Source organism: Pezoporus occidentalis, unplaced genomic scaffold (genome assembly GCF_034315485.1).
Source record: "Pezoporus occidentalis ecotype Australia unplaced genomic scaffold, CSIRO_AGI_Poc_V1 ctg164, whole genome shotgun sequence".
Lineage (NCBI taxonomy): Eukaryota > Metazoa > Chordata > Aves > Psittaciformes > Psittacidae > Pezoporus > Pezoporus occidentalis.
In genome coordinates, this window is record NW_026913466.1 from 1,856,652 (window position 1) to 1,878,085 (window position 21,434).

Sequence of the window (21,434 nt, forward strand, 5' to 3'; positions counted from 1 at the left end):
ACAGCTTGACTTCACAGTTGATTGGTATTGTGATATTGTGTATGCTACTGCAGAGAGCCCCTAAGGAGCTGCATAGTGTTCTCTCAAGAATTTAACAGGCAGCATTTCCAACAAAAAGGAGGTTTTGTTCTGAAGGTTTCTTTGTTTTGAAGTACACAAGTATGCTGGGGATGTGGAACTGACGATGGGAGTTCGGGTTATGGCTGAATATTAGCTTTGACAGCAGTGTTAGAAAAGAAATCACTTTTGAGTCAAAGGAGAAAGAAACATTTTGGTGTCCTTTTTGTTAAAAGGATATTAATAGCTTAGGATTTGATAGTTATGAAACTGTGTACACCTATAGGTAGATAGATAAAAAACATATCCTGAAATTACATACTGAGGGAAAGATGCAGTGAGTGTCTCTCCAAGAATGATTTAGGCATGTAGTCAAATAACATTCATTGCTACTGTATGAAACAGGTTTATGATTTCTTTCTGGATTATAAAACCCTCCAGAAGCTGAGGAGCTGCCTTTGGGGTGTTTTATTTTTAGGATGATTTTGTCCTTACTGTAGATAAAATTTAGGCTGCTTTGCACTAGTGCTTTCAATACAAAAAAAGGTGTGCCTTAGTTGTCCAAACTCCATCTTGCCAGAAATTGTTTTGTTTTCTTTTAGATTACATTATAACTCAGAGCTACCATACATTTTATGTGTAAACAGGCTGAAATGTTTGCATAAACTATCTGGGTTTAATTACAGGCAAAGAGATCACACCATACTAATAGACACACTTTAATCTTCAGATTAAGCATGTGTAAGATAACTTAAATCAACTTTCATCTTAAAAGATTTCTGGTGGTGATTTATCTTCTGGAGATTTAACCTATGTAGAATTAGAGGGCTGTAATAAGGAAAGAAAAATGCCAAAAGAAGACAGTTGATATTTTTCATTTCATGCGTTTTCTTAGGCATAAAATTTATATGGATTTTGATTTAATGTATTGATACCCTAACTATTCTATGATTCTGTGATTCTATGATACGTATTAATGTGCAGAGTCATTGCTAGAAAAAGGATTAGATCCCTGGGGTGCCATTTTCACAATACCTTTTGTGTGATTTTTTTTTTTTTACAGACCTGTAGAAAAATTGGTTTCAATATCTTCAGTAAGAATTCAGCAGCTTTTTGTTATGCATAAAATGTAACCATGTACAAACATGAGGCACTGAACATTTACATTTTTAAATGCCTTTTTTCAGCTGAAATATTAATGCAAACAAAAATGAAATCTTACTGCTGCTGGCTCTGTACAGTATCTATAAATATCCCTTTTGTACCCTACAAGCATGATTGATTTAAAGCTTTATTGAAAAATGTTTCCCTCCCAGAGTAGTCAAAAGACAGGCATTCACTGCCTGAAAATTCCCCATGACAATCACAGGGATAACTCTCATGACAGGACACTGCATGCTATCTAAAGAGGCACTGTGATCTTTACTGTGTATATGTAGATATTTTAGCTATACCGCTTCTGAAAACTAATACAATTGAATGTGATTAATCTCTTCTTTATAAAGAAATATTCTATAAAGTACAGTATGTCAGCTTAAAGTCATGAGTACTCTACATTTAAAAATCTTCTCTTTTCTAAATGGTGTACACTTTCAAAGCTCTCAGTACACTGCTTCAAGTGAGCTAAGCTTGGATAAACAAAAGTGTCTTGTTCTGTAAATGGGGACACTGAACAGTTAAACAACTTCCTTATGGCCACATGACTTCATTACAGATACCACATTTTTCTATTCTGAACATAAACCCACATATTTCCACATAAAATTTGCCATATCACCAAAATTAGCCTTCCTAGAATAGTTACAGGACCCAAAGAACTGCTTTCTGACTTCAGATGATGTTAGTTGAGTAGCCTGGATTGTTTTCTGTCTCCTTTCTTTCCTGTTGAATAGTAAAGAAACTGCTTATTCCTTTTACAGCTGCATTTGACAAGGGTGATGACCGAAGACTTGGCAAAAAACCCGTATTCACTAGTTCTCAGGTAAACATTTATATCAAAACATAAAAATATTCAGAAACTTGCAAACAAAACTATTTTCATCATGTGTTGTAAATTACGTATTAATTTGTTATATTATTTAATGGAACTTGCTTTTGAAAAATTTGGGGTTTTTTGGTGATCCGTTACTTCTGCAAAATCAGTTACGTCCAGTACTGAGAACATTTTAGGACTCAGCTTATACTCTGCTACACTGTCAAGCAGATAAGCTCAAATAAAAGGCAGGAATTTGTGTTCAGAACCTCACATTCCCCTGTTGCTACATAATGAAATTGATCTGTTTCCCAGAGCTACTGAGCTAATGAATCTCTGCTACCATCACAAGTCACTGAGTCTGATTCACTCTCTGCCCTGAAAAAATACTTTCTACTGCTCTCAACAACTCATCTACCGAGACTCACACTCAAAACTACAGTACGATTTAGTAGAAAACCGGTAGGGATTTCATATGATTTGACAGTCTGGATACATTGCAATGGCATTAGTATCATAAAGATTCCATTTCATGCACTTAATTCTCCATGTTTCAGTATATTTCTTTACCCGAAAGAATTAATACTGTCACTTACCTGGTTGGATACACTGTTGGTAATGGTTAAAAACATGACATGTATTATAAATAAGATGTACGTATTTTCGGGTTTATGTTTGTAAGAATTCATAGTCTTTACTCCTCTTTGAAAATATGCACATCTAACTCAACAAAGTCTTCCTACTTCAGCAGATACTAATAATAAAATTACAGAGTAATTTGTCCAAAGTAAAAGCAAAACTCTACTTAGATATTTCTGTATCATCTATATACAGTATTTCACATGTGATTTACCATTCACTCTATTTATTTCTAGTATTTTTATATCTTTGCAAGCCAGCAATCTGAGCTGCAAAAGTATTTTTGAAGTTATTTTTATGCTCTTACTGCTTTAGATTTATGTACTACTTAAAAAGTCGCTGTGTTTCAGCAATGAAAGGTAGTTTGTTATAAATGTCTTCTGTTTTGTTTTCCTGACTCTTTTTTTCCTAGCTAAACAAATCTATTACTGAATCTGTTGGTATAAGGAATACTTCCTGGACAGAACACAGCAAGAAAGATTGCTGGGGATATTCTTCCACTAATCAGGATAAAATGAAATCTGATGGATTAGGAGCATCTGGACATACATCTAGCACCAACAGAAACACTGTTAATAAGGCTTCAAAGCATGAGGATGTAAAAGGGAAAGATGGCAAAAAACTAGTTTCCAAGATTGCTAAGGATTCAAAACCTGGGGAAAAAGCTGCTTCACCAAAGGCTAGAGCTGTCATAAAGACAAAACCAGAAAATAATGGAAATGTAAAGGCTGAAAGCATGCTTACCAAGCAAGAGCTAGAAAAGACATCATCTGCAAGTGGCCAAAAGAATTCAGGAAGTGGAAAAGGACTAAAGAACCATGAAGGAAAAACTGCAGGTGCCAGACCTAAAGTGCTGTCAGTAACTTCAAGCATGCAGATTAAAACAAAGCCATTGAAAAACCCCACAGGGAAGGAATCTCCCTCTTCAGTGACTGTGGCAGGAACTTCCAGCAAGTCCCCGAACTCAAACACAGATAACCAGACTGCGAATGAACAGACTGAGGAACCCAAAGAGGAGAAATTGGTAGAGGAAGGGAAAAAACAGACAGGTAATTTTTTATTTACTTTTTGTGTTTCTGAAGTCCACTTCTGACTTGTCCCAGACTGGTCATAAACTGAAAACCAGCCCAGGAAGCTTTAAAAAAACCTACTATAGATTGGTGTCACCCTTTTCATCTAAATTAATATTAACTTAAGAATATTAAATTTCTCCTCTATTAACTGAATCTATGATGAACTGATAGCCATATAAAATGGTAGAAGTTCTGCAAGTTTAGTATCCGTGCTGTTCTCAATAGCTGATCATAATATATTGGATTTTTTTGAGTACTTACACGCAATACATTTCCCCCTATAATTAATTATGAATTTACTTTACAATAGTGAAAACAAAGTCATCTGTGAAAACACCAAATGGAGCCACCAACAAAACCAAAAAGACTGAGCTTGAGGCTAATGTCACCACAAGCAGGTATGTTACAAATCAGTGTCCTGCTTTACATATGTGCATGTATAAGTTTGTACAAAGAAGTTTCAGGTGAACTATTAAACTTACTGTTAAGTGAACATGTTCTTTTTTTATCTGAGAATGGTGGTCTATCATATGTTATTTTCAAAACCATTTGAGTTAGCTATTGGAAACATTGCTGTAAATGTAAAATTGGCTTGGCTTTTGTGTTGGGATTGTTTCATACTAATCATGTTAAAATTGTTATAGGTCGTTCAGAATTCTGCATACTGGAACAGTAAATGCCCATACAAGGTGTTGTAAACTTACTATTTCTGGGATACCTTAGATTAAACTGGACAGGAAGACAGCTAAAGCACTCTGAAATGGGTCAATTGTGTATTTATATATATAAAAGTATATCCACGCATACAGGTTTTGTTTTCAAGAAGTATGCCTTTAGGTTGCATTTTCAATGTCTGTATGTGTTTTAATATGCACATGTATATATTGGTTAAGTACAATTTAAACATTGGTAGAAAAGCTTGGAAATAATGGATGTATTTTTTTTGCAGTCTGACCAAAAAATCAACTGGAAAGGGTTGTAATGAACAAAATGTGCAAGGTGTTCTCAAGAAAAAAATGAATGTGAGTAGCAATTCTGCAGCACAGCAAAAGGCTCAAAACACACCTACCAATTCTCCCAAGAACCAAGGTAAAGTTTCATACAGCAATGAAATGAAATGGTCTGCCATTATCATGCAACACTTTGTCTGTCTTTCCCTCAGCACAAGCATTTGGCAAAATCTTCTGAACAATTCTGAGTATTTTCCACGTTTAAGTTTTGGCGAATCCTGAATTATAAAATGCAAATGAATGTGTGTCAACTTCAAAATATTTAAAAGATGGTCTTCACTGCCAACTGGTGCTTTCTTCTGCTTGTTTAATCTGCTTTGCAGTCTTTTATTTGCTGATCACCTGCACTTCAGCACTTGGAACCATGTCCAAGTTCAACATCAATTCTATAGGTCAAGCATTTCTAGCATGCATCGAAGTTGTGGCCTGCCAACCCCTTTATTAACTGGTTAGCTTATGCCTTCCTTCCTCGATCATCTCCTCTAGGAGGAGCACTACCAATACTGACCTACCCCACAAATACTTGATTTCTACAGCTATTTATATCAAGTGTGGGCAAAAACAATGAAGACCACAGAGAGGAAACCCTGTTTGACAAAGATATAAAGCATTAAAGGATGGAACTCTTTAATTCCATTTGGACTGGGCACTTACTGGGGATGGAAGAATATTCAAGTTATATTATCTTAAATGCATTATGATATGGAAAACACAGCTCCCGTCAATTTGTGGTATTAAAGATTTTGCAGTATTTGCTGACTGAGCAGTGATATCAATTCTGGTATTCTAATCACATTATAACTAATATAATTATTTTCCGCCTGCTTTCATTTCCCGTACAATATAAATTGAACACAGTACTTCCCACTTCCTGTGCTAAGCTGCTGTGCAGTGCTTCTGTGCACTGTTAGCTGCTGCTTTCTGCTCCAGTGATGACTACTTCAGTTAGAGGCTGAAGTAATTCATTTATGTATTGCCTATGAAGTGCTCTGGTTTTAAAGATGGCATGTAAATGGAAAATTATATTTTTGTCTACTATTTCTCAATTCTTAATTCTTAGCAAGTCTTAAATCCTTCAGTTACATACAAAGATGAGTATCTTGCCTCTCAGCTTAAACACCAACACAAATTTGGTGAATATACTTTCACTGGCATATACAATCTTTATAGTCTCTTTTTTTTTTCACTGTTTGTTAGGACCTCAGGGGGAATCGCCCAATTCACTGAAATCAGGAATGTCCCCAAAACATAATGAAGAAAAATCTGTATTACAGCATCTGGTTCAGACAACACACCCAGAAAAACATCCTTCAGCCAAGAAGAAGAGTGTTAAGCAGTCACAAACACCTGTAGCAAAAGCCACTGCAAAAATGACCCCTAAAACTGCTGTTCCATCAAAGCACTCTGAGATTACAAATAGTAAAGACCCAAAAATGAAAACAGCTGGGCAGTCTGTATTAAAATCTCAGTCCTCTGCCCAAAAACATCCCAGGAGTGAGTCTCCTGTTGTCCAGAAGAACATGCACACCTCTGAGCACAGAAGTTCAGGACAGAAACTTGAAAAAAATGTGCCTGATGACAATAATGAATGCTGTTCTGCAAAGCAAAGTGAAGCTTTAAAACCTGGGATGCAGAGTAGCAGTGAAGATAAACTGCTGGCACCCTGTCAGTCCATGAAACAAAAATTGCCAGATCCTTCTGAAAATGCGGAAAATAAAATACAATCCAAATCATCTCTAATTACAGAAGAAGCTATGTCTCAACTGCATGTTTCACTGCAAAATGGAAAGAAAGCAAGTCAAATCTGTGGAGATCAGACTGGAATTAAACAGATGGAATATACACAGAAGGATAAGACAGTTGAAGTTCCCTGTCACACACAGTCTTCCGGTGATGGATACTCAGATTTTTCCAACAAAACAAATCAAAAGGCCACTGCTGCAGAACTGGTGAAATATTCAAAAGCAACAGAAGTCTGTACTGAACAAAGTGATCCATTAAACTCTGAAACAGGTGTTAACTATGGTGAAAATGCTTTACAAAGCTTTTCCAGAACCATAACCAATGAAGAGGATGAGACATCATCTCCTCAGATTCATATGGAGGAACTTCTTACAGCTGATGAGCTGTGTGACACATCAGCCTTGACTGAATACAAATCAGTTTCAGCAGATTTAGATGATGTTTCAGAATGTTCCACAGAACAAATAACAGAAAAATATTCACCTAGTTATACAGAGCCTATAGATCCTACAGAAATGCCAGAAAACCATGAAAATGCAGAAATTCCCTTTGTGGACCACTGGAGTACTGGTGCACTAGATCCAAAAGAGAGTCCTGAATCAGATACTGGCAGTGCAACCACATCCTCTGATGATATAAAGCCAAGATCAGAAGATTATGATGCAGGGGGCTCTCAGGATGATGAAGGATCCAATGAAAGAGGCATTTCTAAATGCAGCACTACGTTATGCCACGATTTTCTCGGAAGAAGCAGCAGTGACACGAGTACACCTGAGGAATTAAAAATTTATGACAGCAGCCTAAGAATAGAAGTGAAAATGAAAAAAGAGGGTTCTGATCTCTTCCGTGTTAATTCAACAAGTGATGATGAAATACCAAGAAAAAGACCTGAAATTTGGTCCCATCAAGAAAGTGTGAGGACCAATACTAGAGAAAGCAAAAGTTCTACTTTCAGTAACACAGAGTTTACTCAGGAAGCAGACCAGGTTTCTTCTTCTGCTGATGAAACAGAAGACGACAGATCTGAAGCAGAGAATGTTGCAGAAAAACTTCCTCCACCAAATGTTCCTACTCAGCAGTTCCAAGGAATCGATAATTTAGCTTTTGAAGATGCAACAGAAAATGATTCTGCAAGTCAAGGGTTCCCTAAAACTAAAAACTTCAAACGATCTGTTTTACTTTCCGTAGATGAATGTGAAGAATTGGCAACTGATGATAGAGTGGACTCTCATACTTCACGTCAGCATTCAATAGATTCTCTTACTCCTTCAGAAGTATTTGACAGTGTTTCTCAAGAGCACCATGGAAATACTTTCTATTCTGGATACTCACTGGAAATTGAAGATGGATTCCTGCATTCCAAACAGCATAAAGAGAGAGACAATAAATCAGATAAAAGTGAAAGTCCTCTCCTACATCCTCATGGCACTGAAATCCCAAGGAAGGGGGATCAAGGTGTTTCAATGACTGAACAAAACTGCCCAGAGAAAGTATGCTCAGCAGCTAGTCCGTGTCCAGGAGAAAAACACAAAGCAAACATGAAGAATGAGGTGGCAAGTGAATTTAACCAGTGCAATAAGTACTTAGACAGTGATGCAAAATCTCAAGAAAGACCTTGTCATTTGGATCTTCATCAGAGAGAAGTTAATTCTGATGTGCATAAGAGCAGCTCTGCAAAACCCATAGAAGCCAGTAAGAATCAACTACTGACTCAAGAAGGTCAAGTGAGAGACAGTCAACCAGCAACTACTGAATGCGCTAATACTGATTTACTTCCAGGTAATGTATAGAAATAGAAACATTCAGTAATTCAAAGCAAATTAATAGGGAGAGCTTTGGCAATTTGTCTAGGATTGAATCCTGAACTGAAGTAATTTTGGCTGAAACTATACTATTTTTAAGTATTTCACTTGGGTAATGAATGCTTGTCTGTTTGAAATATCCGTCAATACCTGCTGGTCAATGAGAAACTTCATTACAAGAAAAGAGAGTTTATGTAATGCTAAAAGATTGGATGCAGTTGTCTGTACTTCAGTTATTTTTGATCCAATCTAACATTGACAGCATCAGCTTTTGATGGAATCTCAGTATTTGTTTTGTCTGCTTGATGACGTATAGTATGTCTGAATGGGATGTGCAATAACTACATTAATAACCTTAACTAAAGGGCACTGAACTGTTTACCTGAACAGCTATATGCATTATTATTATTGTAATTTATTTATATATTAAACACAAATTTGGATCCTTCTCCCACTGAATATAACTGAGTATTTGCCATATACATCAGTGGGAGCAGGTTTGAACATTTAGAGCTTATGAGATGTCAAAAATTCTCAATTTTACTAGTAAAAGCTTATTTCCTAAAAGAGAGATTATACTTAGAACTAATGTTTATATACAGAAATGTTCTAACTTGTCTCATGTAGCTAGATGAATACTTGTCTAGTTTTGTGCTTTGTCTTCTTTATACCAGTAATTCAGTCTGTTTATCCCACCACAAATATACAATAGTGTTGATTACAACTATTGTGTATTCAAGAGGAATGAAATGCTGATGATCTATGTCCAGCCAGATCACAGAACAAGACATTTAAAGTTGTACTGTTTTTCTTTAAGTTTGCTTGCCCTTGCCTGCAGCTGCCCTTGCATGTGCAGTGTAGAAGTAAGCCTGTGGATAAACATTTTTCCTTTTAAATCTCTTCTAAGCTGGCACAGTTTAAGTCACCATTCCAAAATCATTCTCTATTAATTCCTTCCACGCACCTCCTGGTCTAAATTTAATTTATGTAGTAAATGAGGATTTCATGTGCATTAAGTGTATACTGATGTTGTCATTTTCTGTATCAGAAACTTAATTCTGGAGGTTATTGTTAATTACCAGTGATGATCGCTGCTTTAACTTAATTTATAAATGATACTTTGGTTTTTATATAGGAAATAAATGCCTCAGAATTTGTCGATTTTGTATAACCTTCCATCCCCCTTTTTTTAACCTGGTTGGATTGTCCTTCCTGAATGAGTTAAATTTTGCTCTACACAGCCCTGAGGGGAGGATCATCTGCAATTTTTACATTGTACAGTATTGTGAATTATTTCAGGAGACATAGATGAGTATGACACAATGGCAAAAACCTGCATGTATGAGCATCGGCCTTCAAAAACCCTTTCTCCAATATATGAGATGGATGTTGGAGAAGCAATTGAACAGAGGATGGATTCGGAAACAGCAGTTCTAGATGTGGATTTTGAAGATCAGCAGTTTGCAGAACAGGACTGGACTCTACTCAGGCAATTGTTATCTGAGCAGGACTCAAACATCGGGTTCAAAAACTCTGTTCCTGAAGACCTTAACCTAGCACAATGTCTCATCAATCAGACACTGTTTCTGGCACGAGATGGTTCGAATCCTCAGGGTACATCACAAGTTGACACATTCAGCAGGTGGACTGAACTAATGTCTCCACTTGATGATTCTTCAGCAAGCATTACAGTGGCAAGCTTTTCATCTGAAGACTGCTTGTCCCCTCAAGGGGAATGGACAATTCTTGAACTGGAAACCCATCATTAAGGTGAACTCCAACCCATTCCCCAAATCTATTTATGATGAGTTGTTTCCATACAATAATGATACTGCATCAGTCAAGAACAAGCAATTCTTGATACTGAGGCAATCTTTCTGATATTATGAGGTAAATATGTTTATTTATAATCTAGATTTAATTGCAAGTACAATAATTTTTCAGGACTTAAATGTATGTCTTTTCTAAAAATGAATTTTGAGCATGTATTTTCTAGGATTGTTAGAAAAATTAGATGATATAAAAGAAAAATCTTGGTTTCCATCTTCACTTTTATCTTCTTTTCTGACATCTAATCTTCTCATTGACCAAGAATTTCAAGATGACTGCACAATCAGTAGAGTTATTCTCGTTCCTTTTTTTCCTTCTTCTCTCTATATGGTGACTTTATTTTACAATAATAAAGATTCAGAATGGTTGTGTTGAAAGGTGATGTGTGCCAACGCTGCTTTAAATAATGGAAATACATAGTTACATTCAAAGAAAACATTTCAGTATCAGTCTGCCTTGGGCCATATTACTATGAGCAGCTTGTTTCATCCGTTTCTTCCAGATTTGATTTTTTTGTATTTTGGGTTTGCTTTGTTTAGAAATTTCCAATAAATTTTTTAAATTGTCTTTCCTTTAAATACAAGACTTCAGAGGGTCTGTGCTACAGGAACAGCAATGCTTCTGTCTTAAAAATGCACATATTAAAGTAAATATTTGTAATGGCATAGCGCATGTTTCAGAGGAGTTGGTAGAATGCTGCTCCTGTTCTGAAAGACAGCATGTCTGGCATCTCCAAAACTGCATCTGAGTCTGAAGTCATGAATTCATTACACTTGGACCTTTCTGGCGCAGCCTAAGGCACAGCAAGATTCTGAGGAATTTGGTTTTGTTCTCATAGGTGCTACATTTTTGGAGGGGTAACAGGATTCTTGCATCTTCATTAATAGCTCTATAGTGTAGCTTTTATATTAAGACTAAATGTCAACATAACCATTCTTCTGACTAAGAGTGCAATAGGATGTACTTCTCAGTATTGCTTTTTCTTCTGGGTTTGGCTATTAATTTGAGTGTGGATGGGACTGTTTATTGTCATTTCTGATTTGACAGAGGAAGGAGGAAGAAACTATTTTTGATTCCTACAAAGTCAGAACTCCAGAACCATACAAGCGTAGGCCCTCTAAGATATCTGCATTATGAAAATATTAGGGCTTGCCTGTCACAAAGCTTAAACAGAAAGTATTCTACCTCCTCTTAGCCATTAACAGAAGTGCCTTCAGAAGTGGGTGCTGCCATATGGGCAGTAAACGGCTCTAACACTTTTCTCTTCTGCACTTAAATAGTTCTAATAACAAGCTGGCTCTAAGCACTGATAATCTGGTCAGTTTTGCAAGCTTCTGCACAATTCTAACAGTGCAGCCCCATTTTCTTTGGAAACGTCCTTTCTTTTAGCTCATAGTCAGAAACTCTCAGTTCTGTGAAAATATGAAGCTGCCCCAGCATATGATTAAAGAAGTTAGGACTTGTCTCATCTTTAGACTTGACATAATAAAAGAGCTCTGAAGCAAACTAATTTATCCAAAAATCCACTTCATTGAATTTCTGATACAGAAGTAAAAGTGATGTTTTATTTTCCCCAAGATAAATGGAGGAAGAATTTTATCTCATTCTTTAATATCAAGGCAGAGGAAGAAACAGGAAAACCTTCCTTTCTTTTTATGTCAGTGAAGAATTAGGACTTTAAACTCGGGGAAGAAAGATGTTCAGTCTCATAATAATCTTTCCACTACTTTTTTAGCAGCATAAATTATCTGAGATATTATGATTTAAAATACTTTTAACATAATATGCTGTATTTACACTGCTGTATTACTACTGATAGGGTAATAAGAACCTTCAGAAGCGCAAATCATCAAGAAAATCTGTTTTTCACCTTCAAGTTCACAAGGTATATTGACAGTGGATAATCTTCTGAATAAACAAAAGCACTCTAGTATTACCCATAGTAAAAGATGCAACGCTAGAGAAGCTCTTACAGAAAGCTTAGGCATGGTGTTTTCTCAATTTCTGTGGAAAAGACTATACTATAAAGTTGTTCACATAGAGTTTAAACAACGTTAAAATTCTGACAATATTCTGATAGTGGGCATTCATATGTTAAACAAAATGAAGTGATGGAAAGGAAAAAATAAAGGCTTAGGAGAAGTGACAGAAAGTGAAAGAAGGGTTCCCGTTGCCTATTTTTTGCTTTATCCATATTTTTAATTTCTTACTGAATTAGAAAAGCAATACTGAAAAGTAGTGCACAGAGTTCCTTGTTTGTATGAAGCCATATGGGGGAGGGATTAACTGTTTGGTTTTTTTCTTTGCATTTTCCAGTTGTATGAAAATTAAATTAGCTTCTCCAAGTCCCCAGTGGCGCTGCTGCAATTCCTTTAATAGTTTTTCAGTAGCCCAGTGATTAGGATTTGGTGTATTGTTCAGTTGGTACATATGCAGCCATAGAATTCAGTTTCCCACAGCCTAATAGTCTCTGTATAAGCAGCAAGAATAGAAAGCTGTATTGTTTTTAATTTGCGTTACCAGAGTGCCTGTGAGGCTTAATCAGAGCAGCATCCCACTGGCTAGACATTGTACAAACACAGAACAAAACCAGGCTTCCCGCAGAGCCCTTATAATCCAAGTTAAGACAAAAGACCCAAAAAAACATGGATGGAAAAACGAAATGAGAGTGTCAATATTTGTCTAGATGATTAGCAATGGTTTCAGCACACCATCAGTTTAAATATTGTCATTTTCTTCTTCTACATGCATTACGAGAAGAAGAAATTGGAAAGTGACATTTGGATGTTGGTACAGTGAGGGAGCTGCAGGAATCTATACTCCTGACCAGACCTGTGTGCCATCTAAACTCTGTTCCTATCTCACCTTATTCAGGATGATGGTCAAGTTTTAAGCAGATGCAGGTGGCTATTGTTTTAACAGTATCAGTCATTTCACTTCTCTCAAGTCCTGCTTATGCTTCCTGCCACTGATTTTGCCACTCTTTTGGCCTCTATTCCAGAACATGAGAGAACAGACAGATGTTTGTTTGAAAATGTCATACAGAAACAATCAAACTTAGACTCCAAGTGAATAGGGATTAAGAGATCATAAATGACCTCTAAAGTAAAGGCAAGGTATGTACATCTGATGGCACAGTGAAAGGGCATTAATGAAGAAACTAAAGAGATGGCATAGTCGAAATAGTGTTTAAATATTTAGCTTGCAGTAGTATTTTGAATAAAAACAGTGAAATTACTTTGGCAAAGCTGAGAAAGCACTCTTGCAGTCAAGAGTTTATACTGACAGCTTACATGAGATTCTTACATGAATGGATAAAGACGTCTGTATCCTACAGGCAGTGACAAGAAAGTGAAATTTAGAGGACAGGACTCAGAAATCAGAGTTTAATAAGCTATGACCCAGGGTTTGCCACCTTGAGTATGTTACGAAAGTGAGAAATAAGGATGTTTTACAAGTATGCATTAAGTTTAAAATACCATCTCCAAAAGGTGGTATCAATAGGCATAATTACTTCTTTTTGCTTGGAAAATTAGAGTCTGGTCTGGACTGGAGAAGCAGCTTTGAAGTTTTTTCACATATAGAAGCTAGCTAAAATAGTATCTGTGTAATAAATCACCAACAGACATATTCCAGAGAGAAGAAAAAATGAAATGAAAGCCCAAAGCTTGAAACCCTATAGGAAACTCAGGAAAGTGGAGATTCTTCCAAATGATCTGCTTAATAAAAAATAATTAAGGAAGTAAAGGAAATAAACAAATGGTGACAGGAATCAAATGAGCATGACAGGTTATCAGGAAAAATGCACCAGTGGCTTCATTGGTGGCCCACAAGACAGATGAGCAAAAAAATGCAGTTTTGAAACTGGTTAACATCTTCTTAGGGACTGTGATCAAACTGAGATACTGGCTTTCTCAAGAGTGCAAGGCAGGCAGTTGACAGTTTGGTAAAGTATGACAGAATTGCAGGAAGAAAACTGAGCTTTACCATTGAGAGAAACAGTTAGAAAAGCACATCAGTTAATAACGTTTTGTTTTTTAAGGGCATAAGATTATGCCATATTTGTATACTGTAGCTAAAAAAACAAGACTGAGACCTAAAGTAAAGATCAGGAGAGAGAAGTATGCGTGAAATAAGATCAGCAGGCAGTCTGGGATGCTATAAGTGATCAGGTAAGAGCATAAGGAAAGACAAACATCTGCTTCTGTGGTAGAGGTAGTGGAAAGGACACTCCATATATTCAGCATTTTTTCTCTTAGAAAAGCTTGCTTTAGAATCATAGAATTATAGAACTACCGAGAAACACAGGCTTGCAGAGACCTCCAAAGGTCACTAGTCCAACCTCCTGCTGAAAGCAAGGGTAACTTCAAAGTTAGATCAGGTTGCAAGGGCCTTACCAAGGTCCATAGTATGTAACATGGTAATAAAGTCAGCAGAAAGGAGCACAGTGCTCACAGGAAATAGTGACTTGAGATAAAAATATTATAATAAAACTACTTTGGTTATATCTGGAATGTATTAGTAAGGAAGTACAAGAACAGCTTGCTTATAATGTTTTTATGTTCTGGATGATATGTAACCGAACTGTACATGTTTAATAATCTTATTCCACACTTTGAAAGGTTTTTAATTATTTCAAAGTTACACTGAGCTTTTGAATTTGCAAATTTTATTATTTCAGAGGAACTAGTGGGCAAGAGAACTTTCTGTGTTTCTCACAAAGCCTGTCCATAGGACCTGTTCCCTTAACGTTGTCTATCTCAGTTACTTTCAGGGAGTAAGTTCTAGGTACAGACTGTAGGAGACTGTTTTAAAGCTTTGAATATATATTATTAACACCTAGAAAATAATTAGTAGCATGTTCTACTTTGCTGCAGAAAATCTAAACCTTTGCATGAAAGAATTAAGAACGACTATTATGTTGTTCATCTGTTGTTCAGAACCAAGACATTTAAGAAGTCATTATTTTGCTTCCACTAACATCAAAGGGAAAGCTCCTGCTGACCTCAGCTGAAGCACGTTCAGGGCTTACCTACATTAAATACATGTACGAGAAGTGCTATTTTTCCATTTTATCTATTTCATAGCTTTCTAGTTTTACTCTACTAATTCTAGATGTGACAAATTGCAGCTACAAAGACTTCAATTTAGGAGTCATAATTGTATGCATTCTGTTAATATTTCATCACTGGGCTGATTTAACATTTATACTGATAAATGACATTCTTGCCAGGACTACATTGGAACTGAGGACAAAAGATAGAATGAGAAGCAGCAGCTTTGTTACAGTGGGTGACTCCATGGAAATGTGCTTAGATTTATAATCCAATATAATTAGAAGCTTTCATCTCTTGCAGAAAATCCATACTGTTTTTCAGCTCTTGAACACAAGCTACATATGTTATTTTTTAAAAAAATCACTATAATGTATTCAATTTTGGAAAAAAAATGCAGCTCAAATACATGCTTTGGCTAATTTAAAACCAAGTTTCCTATCAACAACTACTGTGTGTGTTTATGGAAACTTGTAACAGGAAAACAATTTATATAAACAGTGGATATCAATTGGGGGAAAATACTGGGTTTCATAATTTTTTTTAAACTTTGGTAACTAATAACTGAAGAAGCTACACAGTACATGCATGCATACACACCTCTATTACTTGCATTTGACCTTCCTTTTATACTTTGCTTTGCAATCTATACTGTGTAGTCAATTAGGCCACAGTTCTGCAAACAAGGGAGCAAATCCACTTAAACATTTACAGATGGGCTTTCAGGTTAACATTCCCTTTTCAGAAAGGGTAATGGAACTGGCACTGGGGGCAGACACTGCATACTTGGGTTATTACATGGTACTCAATGAGGTTCCAATTCTGATGAACCACCTGGACACAATTAAAGTATGAAATAATTAATAAGGAATTCCATTAAGTTGCTTCCCTGTTCTCCTTAATTTATTGCTGAGTTCCCAGCTCAGAAGACATTCATAAGAGAAATGAAAGTCCTAAGGAATTTAACTTTCTGTATTATGTGCAACAAAAAAGCTTTTGCTATTGCACAGTACAATATGAACACTGATCAGATCTTCAATAAATGAAGCCTCAGTATTGGGAAGTAGTGACTATAACTCAGTAACTAGATATATTTAACAAGGACACTGATGGTCAAAATAGTTTAACAGAAGGTGAACGCTAACTGGATTAGAGTGAGTGCGTCTTCTAGTGGTACACCCTCTCAACAGAGGCTCACATACACAAATTTGGGACTGAGTCCAATTACCAAGAGAGTCCATCAGATTTTATATTTATGCACACAAGTGAGTTTTTCTCAGTTCTCACTGCAATTAGTGACTGCTGTCAGATCCACATCTGTAAAAATCAGGGTATTTTTAAGTGTCTGAACAGAAAGACTGGTAACCCAAGTAAAAATTGTGGCTCATGTAACTTACTTTCTAACTGTATAAGCCAGTTTTGAGAGTAAGCTCACTAAATTACTTAAATCTACAACATCCTCATTTATGCAGTCCTTATTTAGTCGTTTGTGTGATTTTCTTACACTTGTGCTTAATGAAATCATTTTAGTGTTTCACTTCTTTTCTTACAACCCTCTGGAGTGTGGCATAGCATCCTGCCTCAGCAGAATTACATCAATGTGCTTAGGAGCAGTATAAATAGGACAAATCATATGTACCTGCCAGGTTCAGTGTAGGTAGCATAAAAACTTTTTGTTACCTTCATAGAATGAAGTAATTTTCATGTCCCTGAACATGAGATCTGTAAGACAAACTTCCTACCTGTAATTAAATATCACCCTGTATCTTCATGGTAGAAAAGGAAACTTCAATCTCTACTTTCTGATTATCATGGTCTAGCAATTAGGATTAATCCTATGCCTGTAAAAGCGGATGGATTATGAGAACAGTTTGAGTCACTACCTGTAGTCCATGGCTTCATGGTCCTGGAATATTTTGACCACTCAGTCTTTGGGAGGGCGAGGGGAAGGTGTTAAGCTCTCAAAATGAATGCTTGCATGTTTTTTACCCGCTTGCTTTTCAAACCTAATTAGCAGGGGCCTAAGTAACAGTATTTCCAAATAACTCCTTGTGATCAGTCTTCTGTTTCCAGAATCTCTGTACAGTTGCATAGTCCCACAAGCTTTCTTTCCCATGCTATATACTGAACATTCTTAGTAGATTTCTGTATGACAGCAAATAATAAATCCTATGTGTAACAAATGCTGTGTCACTGTACTTCATTGGATTTGTGGACTGCTGCCCTTTTTATTTCTGTTCTGTAAACTGCAAAAAAAAAAAATCTTCTGTTTAGTGCACGTTCACTCCTGCTTTTTCTCCTCTAAAAGGCAAACACTACTTTTCTTGTATCATATCATTGGAGAACATGACGGGATGTCTGTGGAGATGAACACTCTTCTCATATAAAAATCTACAGCAAAAAATGGTACCTATGTAACTGCACTACAAAATCAAAAAGTGGTGCTGATTTAGAACATATGGGATGTGGCCCAGGACAGCACCAACACTAATTTGATTAACGATTTTGCCTTGTCATATATCAGTTATTCATCCAAATGCTTCATCCTATGGGAATTCCCTAAAGGGAAAGTGTAGAGTCCTGCATCTGGGCAGGAACAACCCCAGGTTCCAGTATAGGTTTCGACCTGCTAGAGAGCAGTGTAGGGGAGAGGGACCTGGGGGTCCTAGTGGACGACAGGATGACCATGAGCCAACACTGTGCCCTTGTGGCTAAGAAGGCCAATGGCATCCTGGGGTGTATTAGAAGGGCGGTGGTTAGTAGGTCGAGAGAGGTCCTCCTTCCCCTCTACTCTGCCCTGGTGAGACCCCATCTGGAATATTGTGTCCAGTTCTGGGCCCCTCAGTTCAAGAAGGACAGGGAGCTGCTGGAGAGAGTCCAGCGCAGGGCAACCAAGATGATTAAGGGAGTGGAGCATCTCCCTTATGAGGAAAGACTGAGGGAGCTGGGTCTTTATAGTTTAGAGAAGAGGAGACTGAGGGGTGACCTTATAAGTGTCATGGAGCCAGGCTCTACTCAGTGGCAAACAATGATAGGACAAGGGGTCTCTCTAAACTTGAGAAGGAACTTCTTCTCAGTGAGGGTGACGGAGCACTGGAACAGGCTGCCCAGGGAGGTTGTGGAGTCTCCTTCCCTGGAGACATTCAAAGCCCGCCTGGACACATTCCTGTGTAACGTTATCTAGGTGTTCCTGCTCTGGCAGGGGGATTGGACTAGATGATCTTTTGAGGTCCCTTCCAATCTCCAGCATACTGTGATACTGTGATACTGTAATTCTAATCTCAAGATCCTTCTATTCCTGCCTAAATGGGGTTCTCTGCTCTGCTCCCTGGAGTTACTTGATATGCTGACAGACACAGTCCTATTCTTTCTCTCTCTGGCAGCTTCACCTCTTTGTGAAATGCGCTATGGAACTATGTAGAAAAGGAATGCTTTTGAGATTGAAAGCCAAGACTAGCAAAATGTCAGAAACTGTCAAAATAGAGATTACTCCAAGCAGTAACATAAATTTAGCTCATACTCCCAGCTAGCACAGCATCCCTCAAGGTCACTTTTTGGAAGGGAAATTACTGGGGAAAAACAGCCCAGAAAAAACATCTTCTTTGAGGCCAGGCTCCATTTCATTTGCATTCTGACATTAGGTTCATAAAAGAGAAAGCCAAGTGAGATTCAGACTCAAATGGCATTTGCAAAACACACTGCTACCAGAATTGTTCCTTGAGCAGTTTCTTTCGGGGGGGCTCAGCATGTCCCTTAGGATAAAACTTGGGACCAGGCAAGTGTTAGGCTGGGGTGGCTCTTACAAAGGAGGCAGTAGGTCGGTTCCCCTCAGAACTTCCAGAAAGAGTCTTGGTTTTATTTCAAATGTGAACTATTGTCAAATGTAATGACAGCCAGAAATATATTAAGTCTCCTTAATAATAAGTTATTATATATAAGATACACAGAATTTGCACCAGTTATAACAACTGGAGTTAAAATGCTGACAGGAAGCAGATTCTTTGATGTTAACGTTTTGGCTTCCCTCGTTGTCCCACTCTTATCTATCATTGTACTTTGACACCTCTCAAGTAGGTATTTTGAGGTGGACGATGTCCAACTTCATTTATTATAACTGGTGATCAGCGGAAAGGCGTATGCTGGTATCCCAGGAGCCTAAATCCAGTGTTTAAATTTCTCTGTAATTTTTTTTTTTAAATGTAATAATTTTTCCATTAAGTACCATACATTGCTAACAGTATTAGACCGAAGCAAACAAAAATTCACCTGTTAGAGATAATTACACTTTGAAACGCCTTTTTATTCAATTTGGTTTCCTCCCATTATTTTTTCTCCATCTTAATTACAAGAAGTAGATTTAGATTTAACACAAGGAAGAAGTTCTTCCCTGTGAGGGTGCTGAGGCACTGGCACAGGGTACCCAGAGAAGCTGTGGCTGCCCCGTCCCTGGCAGTGTTCAAGGCCAGGTCGGGCAGGGGTTGGTCTAGTGGAAGGTGTCCCGGCCCATAGCAGGGGGTTGGAACTGGATGAGCTTTAAGGTCCCTTTCCACCCAAACCATTCTGTGATGATACTACAAATTGCTTTAATTCAATTAATAAATGTACATATTAGGCATATTCCAAAATATGAATTCAGATATACTAGTGTTACAAATCAAATATAACCACTACTACAAAACAGTTCCTACTCTCTAGCCCAGAGATTTTTCTAGTAATGAAAACACAAATTCATTCATAATGTACATGAATTCAAACTCCACATCAGCTGGATCACCAAGCCTCATCATAAAACTGCCTTACTATTTTATAACTGTATTTTATAATAACTTCTGTTCTTAAGTCCATCATTTCTGTATGCAGTCAGAGCACGTGGCTCCACTGTTACAGGAAACAGCTTCACAGTTTGTTGGTCCTGCCACCACTCTTCAGAACAGTGCAGTCAGATGCCTCATACATCTGTTACTTTCCTTTAATTTGGTGACATTCACAGTCATATTCTACAGAAATTTAGAAGTTCATCATTAGAAATATTTGACTTCCTATCAAAAGTAGCATGCCATTTCCATACCTTTGCAGTGAGGGGCAGCTAACTTGGGTGCATTTGACCAACAGAAGTAGGAAATCGGATGAAAATCCACTTCCTGACTGAAACAGAGTAATTTTTAAATCCGTAATTATTTCTGAGCAAGACAGACAAGTTGTTATTTAAATGCAGTCACTTTCTTCTATTTTAAACTGCTCTAAAAAAGAAAAACTTTTTACTACAATCTGTATTCTCATAAAAATCATGAGTTTCAGTAGACAAGCATGAGTCTAGATTCACATACTGGTTGAAGAGCAGAACTGTAAATCAGTGCTCTTTTCCAGTACTATTAATGACTTTGCACTCCAGTCCTTCTTTACCATGCAAAAGAAGTACTGTTTCCTCTTAAAAGAGGCTCCAACATTTTAAGTATTTCACTGTGCTTTTTCCTTGCTTTCACATTTTTTTACTATGTAACTTGTATATTCAGGGTATCACAGAAAATAACCTGGAATATTCTTCCTCAGAAACATCTGCAGAATTAGCTGTCCATGAAAACGTTCCCTCAAGATTTTCTCCTGTGCAAAAGTAGACACATTACCATCACTTTATAACTCCTACCTATACTGCCTGATATGCTTCCAAATCCTTGTCCTTCAAATCCTTTTTATCACCTAAAAATACCACAGAATCCATACTTGTACAGCGGTAATCTCTAAAACAACCATCAGATTATGGCAGACTGTAAGGGAGGTACTTACAAGGTAGGCGCATTTCCAGAACATACCAGGTGCGGCCATTTCTCGTACACGGCAGGGCATAGTGGAGCAGTACTCAGGCGTCGAGGGAACACAACTGGCTTTAGTGCTTCCTCACTTCCCACCGAGCCTGCAGTTACCTTCTTGGCAGTAAATTGTGGGCGCTTCATGAGGTAATCCAGGGCTTTTGTCTGCCATCTCCTCACGCCTCAAACCGAGGTGAGCTTGGCTCAGCTACCGCAAGCCCCCGGTAAGGAGCAACCGTGGTTCCTCCTGAGGGCTGAGGGAAAGAGCCCGGTCCCCGCAGGTGCTCGACTGCTGGTTCTACCGAGGCTAAACTCGCGCCGCATGCCCTGACACCCATCTTACGGCAGCGTGCTCCAGGTCTGCCAGGAAGACGAGAAGCGCGGGCCGGGGCGGGCTTTCCCTGCGCTGCCCGTCGCCGCCAGGGCTCCCGCCGCGCTTTTGGGAGA

The 21,434-nt window shown here is 37.6% G+C and overlaps 1 protein-coding gene and 1 long non-coding RNA gene across 5 annotated transcripts in view; one reads left to right on the top strand and one right to left on the bottom strand.

The window, feature by feature from the left end:
- BTBD8 (BTB domain containing 8) overlaps window positions 1-10,503 on the top strand; it is a 35,327-nt gene extending 24,824 nt beyond the window's left edge. For all 4 annotated transcript variants that reach the window (XM_062613160.1, XM_062613161.1, XM_062613162.1 and 1 more), the window contains 6 exons: window positions 1,977-2,038; window positions 3,081-3,717; window positions 4,052-4,139; window positions 4,691-4,830; window positions 5,949-8,273; window positions 9,596-10,503. In XM_062613160.1, the coding sequence (XP_062469144.1) occupies window positions 1,977-2,038; window positions 3,081-3,717; window positions 4,052-4,139; window positions 4,691-4,830; window positions 5,949-8,273; window positions 9,596-10,065 (3,722 nt within the window). In that variant the 3' untranslated portion in view covers window positions 10,066-10,503. The remainder of the gene's footprint in view (window positions 1-1,976; window positions 2,039-3,080; window positions 3,718-4,051; window positions 4,140-4,690; window positions 4,831-5,948; window positions 8,274-9,595) is intronic.
- Window positions 1-20,364, bottom strand: part of LOC134160810 (uncharacterized) — a 38,213-nt gene extending 17,849 nt beyond the window's left edge. Inside the window, exon 1 of the long non-coding RNA XR_009963701.1 lies at window positions 20,249-20,364. This is a non-coding gene — a long non-coding RNA (uncharacterized LOC134160810). The remainder of the gene's footprint in view (window positions 1-20,248) is intronic.
- Between the last annotated feature and the right edge of the window lie 1,070 nt (window positions 20,365-21,434).